The sequence below is a fragment of the Octodon degus genome, unplaced genomic scaffold (assembly GCF_000260255.1).
Source record: "Octodon degus isolate 3935 unplaced genomic scaffold, OctDeg1.0 scaffold00119, whole genome shotgun sequence".
In the NCBI taxonomy this organism is placed as follows: Eukaryota; Metazoa; Chordata; class Mammalia; order Rodentia; family Octodontidae; genus Octodon; species Octodon degus.
In genome coordinates this window covers 160,557-171,547 of record NW_004524695.1, presented here as the reverse complement: position 1 = coordinate 171,547, position 10,991 = coordinate 160,557, and the positions used below count along the sequence as shown (strand labels likewise).

At 41.7% G+C, this 10,991-nt stretch overlaps 1 protein-coding gene across 1 annotated transcript; it reads right to left on the bottom strand.

The window, feature by feature from the left end:
• Positions 1-9,530: 9,530 nt before the first annotated feature.
• On the bottom strand, positions 9,531-10,472 carry LOC101564892 (olfactory receptor 2V2-like). Its single transcript, XM_004640156.1, has one exon. It carries the CDS (start codon positions 10,470-10,472, stop codon positions 9,531-9,533), a length of 942 nt encoding a protein of 313 aa, XP_004640213.1.
• Positions 10,473-10,991: the final 519 nt, after the last annotated feature.

Sequence of the window (10,991 nt, the reverse complement as noted above, 5' to 3'; positions counted from 1 at the left end):
CTTATGTCTATCACCATGCATGAAACTACAGTCAAAATGAAATAAAGACTTAAATATTAAAATAGAAACACTAAATTTTCTGGAGGAAAATGTAGGTAGAAATCTTAAAGACATAGGAGTAAGTAGAGAGTTTATGAACAAAAACCAAACTGCACAGGAAATGCTTCAAAGAATCAACAAGTGGCATCCACTTTGTTGAAAAATGTTTACACTTCAAAGGAAATCTCCAACAAAGTAAAAAGAAGACCAACAAACTGGGAAAAAATTATAGCTAACTGTCCCTTGGGCAAAGACCTTCTATTTAAAATACATAAAGAATTAAAAAAAATCAGGACCCCAAATTCAAAGACCCAATCCAAAAATGGGCATCTGAGATGAATATATACTTTTCAGAGGAAGAAATACAAATGGCAAGTAAATGTATGAAAAAATGTTCAACATCTTTGGTCATTCTGGAAATGCAAATTGAAACAACTATGAGATTCCATCTCCAGAAAAAATGGCTAACATCAAGAAGTCAGCCAGTAACAAATGCTGGAGAAAAAGGAAAACTTCTCCACTGTTGATAGGAGTGCAGACTGGTACAACTAGTATGAAAATCAGTGTGGAGATTCCTTCAAAAGCTACGATTGGAGGTTCCATTCAAGCCAGTTATTCCCCTCTTGGGTATTTTTCCAGAACTGAAAACCTCATACCACAGCAATATATGTGGCGGAAAATCTCACTCATGCGGAGGCCTGGGCTGGATCCAGAAGGGGTGGAGGTGTCCTGAGAGCTCAGAGGAAGGTCTCATTCATGCGGTGGACCAGGGCTCGATCTGGAGAGGTCCAGGGGGAACAGGGGGAGAGGGTAAATTATATTTTTAATCTTCTGGGTTTCTGTCTGAAAATATTTTATGGATTTCTATTCTTTTCTATGCTGGGCATTCATGCTTTGCATCTCTTTCTCTAACTCCACTAGATTTTTATTAGTGTCTTCTCTAAACTTGATAATCGTTTGTTTCATTAAGGACATTATCTAATTTGTTACATCTTTTTTTAAAGTTGACCAGCAGCTTATTGAACAGTTTTACCTCCACTGATACCCTTTAAGGTATTTGTGCTGTGTAATTTATGACTTTCTGTCATTCAGTGCCTTGTGAACTGGTTTGGAGAGAGTTGGGGAGGAGGCATATTGTTGCCTTCTCTTTTCATTTGTTTGTTTGTATTTTGTGCTGCAGTTTTCTGCTTCTTTAACCCACCACTATCTCTTCCGGAGTGAGCCATAGTGTTGTGAGTGTCCTTCAGGCAGTCTGCTTATTGATATACAGAGAAAACTAATTGACAGCAACAACCATGGCAAAAAGCCAACAAATACTAGCCACAGTGTAAAGTAAAGTGGACGTGGCAACCAAAACTGACCTGATTATGGATAAAACATACACTCCAGAAGACAGATGTTTTTCCAGGGCTGAATTGTTATCTTACCACAGAGAATAAGTGAGAGAGACCCTTGGAAGTCAGGCTTGGGAAGATTGACAGCTCAGCAGAGATCTTCTGATAAGATGAAACTCATCCCAGGAAGATCATAGAGCTTGTATTCTACAGCAGGAGGCCAGGTTTGGTGAGTATAATCTTCAGAGGGTGTGAATCTAAGGAAGATGGCATTTAATCCAGGGGTATGTTTCAGCTCTTGTACTGCTAGCTACATTCAATAGAAGTCAGTGGTCTGCATTACAGGGTAGTATCTTGGTGACGTAGGTGACTTCTCTAAAATCACAGAGTTCCTTGCTCTCATTAAGGGAAGATAATGAGTGGTTTGTAGGATTTGTCAGAATCTAGTTGGCCAAGTATGGTGGCACAAAATCTGTAATCCCAGAATTTGGGAGGCTGAGGCAGGAGGATTGCCACAAGTTTGAGGCCAGCCCTGGGCTACACAATGAGTTCAAGGCCAGACTTAACTGCATAGCAAAAAAGCTGCCTCAAAAAAAGACATACACAAAATGTTTTTAAAGAATCTAAATAATTTTTGATGTTATTGTTTGTGAGTTTGCTACTATAGCCAAGGTGACATGATGACAGAGGAGACTGTGGCTCCAAGGACCCAACCAACACCTGGGCTCTTCCTGGGAAGAGGGGAGAGGGAGCCTGCTGCCTGCGTGTCTGCCCAGCATATGCACACTTGGGAGAAACAATGGTAGATGGTGCCAGGTCACTTGAGTCACCGTCCACAGCAGTGGTATGCACTCATAACTGAAACTGTAAAGGGGAATGTTAAAAGCAATTTTTTTTTCTTTTAGAGATAAGCAACTTCTTTAAACTTGCTCCTGCTCAGCACATAGCTAACGCCCCTCCTCTTCTCAGACCCAAAAAGTGACAGAATGTGCAGAGGTTGGCCCTAGCAGGTCAGAGCTTTTATTTCCAAAGGAAGGAGAGAATGAAGAAGGCTAGAAGCAATGAAGCGAATGCTGAGGTCTGACCTGTCCTGTGTTCCTTACTCTACATAAGACCTTTATATTCCTGGACATAGTGAGATGGTGATTTGAGGCAAATGAGCCCCTCTCTGCTTTAGGGCTAAAGTCTTTTTGCTTTTCTTTTGCTATAAACCAGAATAAATGGACCTCTTTGACTTGGTTAGCAGCAAGCAAAAGAACGTAAGTGTTGAACCTAAGCAGGCAGTAATATACTGTGACAGTGCCTATGTGCACACTTCTTTAGCTCTGTGCCCAGGACTCCTGTGGACTTTCCATCTTCAGCCCTTTATTTTTTATTTTGAGATGGGGGTCTCATTAAGTCACTAAGTTGCCTTGCCTGGGCCCAATATGATGATCTTGCCTTAACCTTCTAGAACGCTGTAATTATGGGCATGTGCCACCATGCCTGGTTCTTTTAATATTTCCTTCCTCTTTCTTTTTCAAAAAAGCTTTTCTTATTTTTCTCAGGCTGATTTTGTATGTCTGATTCTTCTGCCTGAATTTCCAGAGCAGCTTGGATTATAGGCATGAGACATGGTGGTTCTTCCTTCTTAGAAGGAACAAAGCACATGGGAGTGTGTGATCCAGGACCAGGAGCTCTCAGAGCTGGGTGAAGGCCAGGGCACAGCATGAGACGGACCAAAATCATCTCCGGCTTGCTCTGCAGCCAGCACCCAGTCCTCAGCCTCACCCCCCGAGGGACCCAGCTTCTCTGTCCCTCATCTGCTCTGTGCTGCACACCTTCCTCCAGGACTCATTAATGGACGAGTTTCTAACAAGCATCTAATGAGCACTCTGGGGCTACTCCAGGAAGCAAGAGAACACTTCCCTGGAAGGCGGCTAAGCCTGAGTGGTCTTGAGGGAGCCACTCCTCTGGATGACTCCGGATGAGCCCGTTTTCTGTTCCCAGTGGGAGAGTGCCAAGAACAAGTGCATTTGGCTGGTGTCCAGGTGTCCCTTCTACCTTCTCAGAAACAACTCCAGGGACACCTGCTAGATACTTGAGTATGCAAGGTAGCTGTGCTCTCTCCACTACACAGGCTTTCTGCAGGATTTTCCCCGTGTGTGTGCATATACATACGTATGTGTGCACGTGCATGTGTGTGTGTGTGTATATGCGTGCATACAACCCTTCTAGTGGCTCCTACTTGTGCCCTCTATACCACCTCCTCCTTCACTTTTGCCCTGATATACTTTTTAATGGGGAGCATCATGTGGATTATGCCTTCAGGGCTAGTCTGTGGATGGGAGAGAGCTTGGTATGTTCACTAGATTCCCAAAATTAGTTTCCTTAGCTGAATGTAGACAAAGCACCCTTGAAAGGGTGAAGCAGAAGCCAAAGGGGACAGAGAAGATGCATGGAGCACTGCAGGTGGTGGGGACAGGGTTTCTGCAGGAGGTGGCTTCTTTTTTTTAAACTAATGCTATTGAAAAAGAAATACCAATGAGACAGTTTCACAACAGGTTAGTAGGACAGTTACAATAATTAATACATTGCATATTGTTGTCTTCATGGTAGTTATTCATAGTACAAGATGCATACATGATATCTTGTCTAAACAGTATTGGTACAAATCTTTCTTCTCATTGAACTAAGAGAAAGTAGCTATATATCTATCCTAATTTGTAAAGAGGGGACTTCTGAGCAGATAAAGTCCAGCTCTAGGACTGTGAGCACCAGCTCCCTGGGTACTTCCTTGGGCTGTGCCTGAGATAGATGCTAGGCTCCATTTCTCTTGAGAGTTCACCCTGGGAAAGGCTCTGGCAATGCTCAGTGCTCTGTGGAAATACATGTTCTAGTTTCATAAACTTCCAGGAGAAAATGTCTCAGTCTGGGTGACTTCTACAGCAGACATTCTCATGGTTCTCCAGGCTAGAAGCCTGAGGTGAACGCATCAGTAGATCTGATTTCCTCCAGCATCCATGCAGTGGATCTGTCAGAGGCAGGCAAACCTCCCAGGAGATGTAGACATGGCTCTGGCTGTTGAGGCCTTGGCCAAATAGGACATCTTCTTCAGAGGCCTTTGGCAGCTTCCCCATTGCTGCTCGTTCTTTCCACTACACCCTGGACAAGCTCCTTGTTTTTCCCCCCAGGGCCTTTGCATAGAGCTATATTATGAACCCTTAAATTTTTTAAATTTTGTTTTTATTGGTCCATGTTTGTAGTGCATCCTAATTACATTCATCACGGGGAGTTGGCATATGTACATGACATGTCTCAATTCTTTTTAAAAAATGTCCTCTCCTCTTTCTCCATCCCTGCACATCTTGGACCTCTTTGTATACATGTTTGTAGTACATGATGATCACATTCCTCGTGAGAACTTGATAGCTGTATGTATACAGCCTGCAACATCCCCTGCCTCCCTTTTCATTAATCTCCATTCTCTCCCCTCTCTTCCTCTCCTCCTGTCTTTCAGTTCCCTTCCCATATCCAAAGGTCCATCTTGCTGTTTCCTACTATCTATTCTTTATTTTTCACTTTATTCATGTATTAGGATGCTCCAATAAGAGATACCATGCACTATCTAAATTTATTATTTTTAATTTTGAGATAGGGTACCACCAAGCTGGTGAGTTGGTCAGGCTGGCCTCGAACTTGCAATCCCCCTGCTCAGCCTATCTTCCAAAGTGCTTGGTCTCCACAACTGTGCTTCATCTTATCCGCTCACATTTGCTTCTCACTACCTTCCAAAATGCCAGTTTCACACGCACTGTGCCTTTGATAACGGCAGACAGTTCCAGGTTTACAAAGGTTCCAGGAAGTATTTTTTGAATTAACTTTGTGACAGTACCAAAGTGATATCCATTCTGTAGAAATAATGCTTAACATTTGAATTTTGACCCTTTCCCAGGCTACTAATGCATAGTGTGATTCTTCCAAGACTCTGGTAGCCTCTGCTCGGGGTTGATCGTGAGGGTGCCTAGTTGTTTGCACAGTTGCCAGTAGTTTTACATGCAATCTGAAACACTTTGTTACACATCAGCCTTTGAGTTAGACATTTTTGCCCAACTGCAGGATGATGTACATTAGCATTTTTAAGGTCAGCTAAGCTATGGTGTTATATAGGGTAAGTACATTAAATATATATATATATATATATATATATGTATATATATATATATATTTTTTTTTAACTTGGTAATAGGGATTGAATACAGGGCCTTCACACTGCACTACATCCCCAGTTGTTGTTGTTGTTTTATGTTGGGTCAGGATCCTGCTAAGTCCTTAAGTTGCTAAATATTGTCTCAAGCTTGCCATTCTCCTGCCTCAGCCTCCTAGAACACTAGCATTAGAGGTGTGCACCACCAACCCAGCTGTAAATCCATTTCCATATTAGTATATTTTCAGTATACAATGGGTTATTAGGGTACTTCCCCTTTAGAGGTCAAGGAGCATATGTATCTATAAAAATAAACAGGGCTGGGTCTGTAGTCAGTGACATGCACATACTTAGTATGCACAGGGCCTTGAGCTCAATCCCTGACACTGAAACAAACAAGACAAAACAAACATAACAAAACACAGAGTTTCTGTGTGCTGGACCTGTGTTTCATTTATAGGCTTCACTCTATTCTCACGGCAACCCTCTAAAGTATGCCGCTACTGCTGCTTGCCATGCCGGTGCACGCCTGGTGAGCGCGCTGCTCCCCGGACACACAGCCATCCCCAGAGCGTCTGGTACCCCAGTTCTGCGGGTGAGGACACGGACCACAGAGTTGCTATGGGACTTGCAAAGGGCAGCAGATGACAAAGGTGGGGCAGTCTACACTTCCTCCTCACTTTTCTATCTAAAAGCACTTCTATTTTTAAGGTCTGGCTCCACTTCCTAAGAAAATTGCCCCTGCATATTTCAGAGACAAAGAAATGTCATGTTTTAATATCAGGTTAAAAAATAAAACCCGAAAGTGAAACCATATTCCATTTCTTTTCATTTATTTGTGTTGATTATACAGATTAATGAGTTTCATTTGTGCAGATTCATGAATTAAGCATAAAACACTTGGATCATTTTCATTCTTCATCACCCCTGTATCCCCCAGTAGCACATACATGGATTTTCATACATACGTTTTGTTTTGCAGAAATGTTTTCTTGCTGTATGCTTGTGATGCATACTGCTTACATTCAGCTTGGGGGGGCCGATACAAACACATATCACATCTCACTTGTTTTTATCTCCCCCACCCCACACCTTTTTTCCTCTTCCCAAATCCTTTTCCTGTCTCTCTAGTGTCTGCCTTTCAGATTCTTAACGTGCCTCTTTTATTTTGCTTTTTAACTTCTTATACTTTTGGTTTCGTATATTAGACAAGGTATGTGTCATTTGACAAAATCTTCATTTCTGTGTATATCTTGCCTCTTAAACCCAAACCAGATGCCACACTTTGTCTGGACTGGTTGGATGCCTGACTCTCTGCTGCCCTCCTGTGGCTTCTTTTCTCTCTCTCTCTCTCTCTCTCTCTCTCTCTCTCTCTCTCTCTCTCTCTCTCTCTCTTTTTTTTCTTTTTGAGACCGTATTTCTGCTAAGCAGTCCAGGCTGGCCTTGAACTTACTTTGTAGCCCATCCTGGCTTCGAATTCACAGCGATCCCCCTGCCTCAATCTCTAGAGTACTGGGTTACAGACATGTGCCATCACTCCTAGCTGGAAAGATTAATCTTTGATCCCCTTGAATCTTTACTACAACAGACTTTTTTTTTTTTTTTGACAGACAGATTATGGGACACTATGTGACCATGACAGACACAATCTTTACTCTTATGCAGATTTCACCTTGGCTTTAGGAAATTACACACACACATATACAGTCTTTTCAACTGTAGGTGTAAAGCAATTTAAAAGACATTCATTACAATTTGACCTGGATTGACATGATTACAATAAAGATTTGCCACATGCATGTACAAAAATCCCCCAGTGAGTTGAACTAGAAAATGACATGGTGAGGTAACCGGCAAACAGCAGTGGCCTTTTAGAATTTAGGACACTTCATTATAGAAAATGTTAAGCATATATGAAAGTTAAGCATCACAAACTTCTGTACATCCTGGCAAGATTCTTATTTCTTCTATTTTCCTATGCATTGATACATAATGTATTTCTCTTTTATTTCCTTACTTTACAAAATTCTAAGGTTTTAATTGAACACACTAAGACTAGTTATGAAATTAACACAAGGCTTATTTCATAAGGATCATTGATTAGGTAACTGAATTATGGGTCTAGACATGGGGGAGATCTCTTTTGCTCTAAAACTTAATACATTTCTGAGCAGGAGCAAGTGCTTCACAGATATCTTTCAACTGAAACTTTGGCCTTGAACTGAGTGAACACCTCCCTGTGGCTTAGCCAAATTCCCAGTACACAACTCTCACCCTCCTTTGCTGTAAGCTTTCAATGGAGATAATTTTTTCCCAAGAAAAGGTAGTTTTATTGGAATTGTGCATGAAAGATTGCTTCTAAGTTTAACAGGTTATATACAAACCATATGAATGGGTTGAATGTAACTATTGGAAAATAACTTTTCAAATAAAAGAATAAATTCTCTCCTATGTTCCAGTATTTTTTTTCTTCTTCCTCTTTTGGTACTAAAAATTAACCTCCTATCCAAGTACTAATCAGGCCTGACCCTCCTTAGCTTCCAAGATCAGACGAGATCAGGCGCATTCAGGGTGGTATGGCCGTAGACTAGAAATTAACCTGAGGTTTTTTTGCACTGAGATACAATCTCTGGACCAATTTGGATTTTTAAATTTTGGGGCAGAGTCTTACTTATCAAGTCAATAAGTTGCCAAGGCTGGGTCAGAACTTGCAATGTTCCTGCCTCAGCTTCCCAGACTGTTGGGACTACAGGCATGTACTACCATGCTGTTTACGTTCCAGTCTTAATATCTGAAAAGAGACAGCTTATTCTGGAGCCTGAGGCAGGAGATCACTTGAGCCCAGAAGTTTGAGGTCAGCCTAGACAGCATAGCTACATCAGATCAGAAAAAAAGGAAGATGTAAACCAATGAACAAGCAAAATCTGAGGTAATAGAGTGGCAACTTTGTTAGATACTGTATGTACACACAGCTCCCAGGTGCATTTCCAATGTGCCAGATACTGAATGCATAAATAAATAAGTCTTCACACTGTTCCTCATGAATCTGGAGGACTTTGCATAGCTCCTCTTGAAAGTGGTCTTTTTTTACTCTACTGAGAATGTATCTCACTTCATGCTGATCAACATCCTACACATTTTTGTTTTTTATATTAAGCAAGGGTCTTGGTTAGTTACCCAGGCTGGGGTTAAAGTTGAAGTCCTTCTACCTCAGCCTCAGAGTGCTGCGATCGCAGGTGTATATCACTATGCCTAGCTTAAAGTAGTCTTTATAAGGTTTCCAGATACCTGGCAGAAGGGTAGGAATTCACCAAAAAGAATTATGTAGATTGATTTTGTACTATCTGGAATCTTCATCAAGACAGTAGTGAGAGTCTAATAAATGTGAGATATTAAATAAGTAAAAGGCAAGTGATCTCTACATAAATAAATGCAGCCTATAACATAGTGCTTGGCAAATGATGCACTCTGAATAAATGGTTTAAGTTAGTAAGAAAAATCAGCAAGTTCTACTCAGAGACCCATCTGTTAATGAAAGTCATTCTAGTTTTATCTAATAAGGAATAGCAATCCCAGCCCCTTATATCTGCACATATTGAAGTTTATAAACTCCTCCATTCTTTTTTTTCCCCACCCCCCTCCATTCTTTTTTAATGTGTTTCATGAAATAGCCTGCATCAGAGTGAAGAAAAAAATTTGTCTTTTTACAGAGAGAGACACGGAGAGACAGAGAGAGTCAGAGACAGAGACAGAAACAGAAAGAGACAGGTTTAGGTATTAAAGAGCTCCCCCAGTCTGCAGGTGTCATGATTCTCATTATTGATAAAACTAAATCCTAAAAACAGTGAATTATTTACCCAATTATAATACCCAGGGGTACAGCTTAACTCAGTTATTCTGGACACTGAAGCAGGAAAATCACTTGAACTCAGGAGTCTGAGGCCAGGCCCCAGTTGCCCTGGTATTTAGTACTACTTGCTGAGGAAGCAGTGGTTCAATCCTTTCCTCAGTGCACCCATCACCTCCCTGTTCCTCAAGCTATAAATGAGTGGGTTGAGCATAGGAGTAAGGACTGTGTAGAAGACAGAGACCACCTTGTCCTGGCTAGGGATCCGGTAGCGCCTTGGTCTCAGGTAGATGAACATGGCTGCCCCATAGAAGAAGGATACAGCTGTCAGGTGAGAGGAGCATGTGGTCAGAGCCTTCTTTTGGGCCTGAGCAGAGCGCATGCGGAGCACAGTCCCCAGAATTCGACCATAAGAGGCCACAATGATGGAGAAGGGAAAGAGCAGCATGAAAACACAGCAAGCAAATATCACTGTCTCAAAAAGGGATGTATCTACACAGGCCAGCTTCAACAAGGACAGGATCTCACAGAAGAAGTGGTCCACCTCCCTCAAGTCACAATAAGGGAAATTCATTACTACCACCATCTGAATCAAGCCATCTAGTATCCCAAAAGCCCAAGAGCTCCCAACAATCCAGAAGCAGACCTTCTGATTCATGAGAAAAGGATAGTGAAGTGGGTGGCTAATGGCTACATAACGGTCATAAGCCATGAGTCCAAGCAAGAGCCCCTCAGAGCCAACAAGACAGACAAAAAGACCAATTTGTATGCCACAACCCACAAAGGAGATGGACGTCCTGCCAGACAGGAAGTTGACGGCCATCTTTGGCACATTGGTACAGACCAACATTAGGTCCATGAGGGAGAGCTGACTAAGAAAGAAGTACATGGGAGTATGAAGTCGTGAATCAATGTAGATAAGGAAGACGAGAAGCACATTCCCGCAGAGGGCCACTGTGAAGACTATCATGACCACAGAGAAGAGAACAAGATCAGTGGGATGGTGGGAAAAAATGCCCAAAAGGACAAAGTCATTTGTGGATGATTGGTTCAACCATACCTGCATGGCTCAGCTCCTGGTCACCTAAAGAATAAGAATAAAAATATGTTAAACTGACTTTTATTTTCCCTTTTATTTTATTTCTAGGGATCTAGCCCAAAGTGCTGGTCATACAAAGCAAACATTCTACCATTTAGCAATATTCCCAGCCCCTGTTTTGGACATTAAAAATAAAATTGAACTCTGCATTCTACAGTTTATGTCAGCTATTGAGTTTGTAACTTATCAAACCTCAACAGCATAAGCACTGGGATGTAGTGGGGACACACCTCCATATTTCTATAACACAGTTATAGGAGCCCTCTTAGCTCATAGAATTGGGCCATGTATCTGTATTGGTTTGTATCAAGAAGAGATGAAATGAAGTGGGGTTTTTTTAATGTGTCATTGGAATTTTTGACAGTCCCACTCAGCAGTTAAAATCTTGACTTTAATACATTTTTTAAAATTGGATTGGACCCAGGGCTTTTATCCTGAACTACTTTCGCAGCCCCCTTTTTCTTTCACTTGCCATCTCTCTCACAA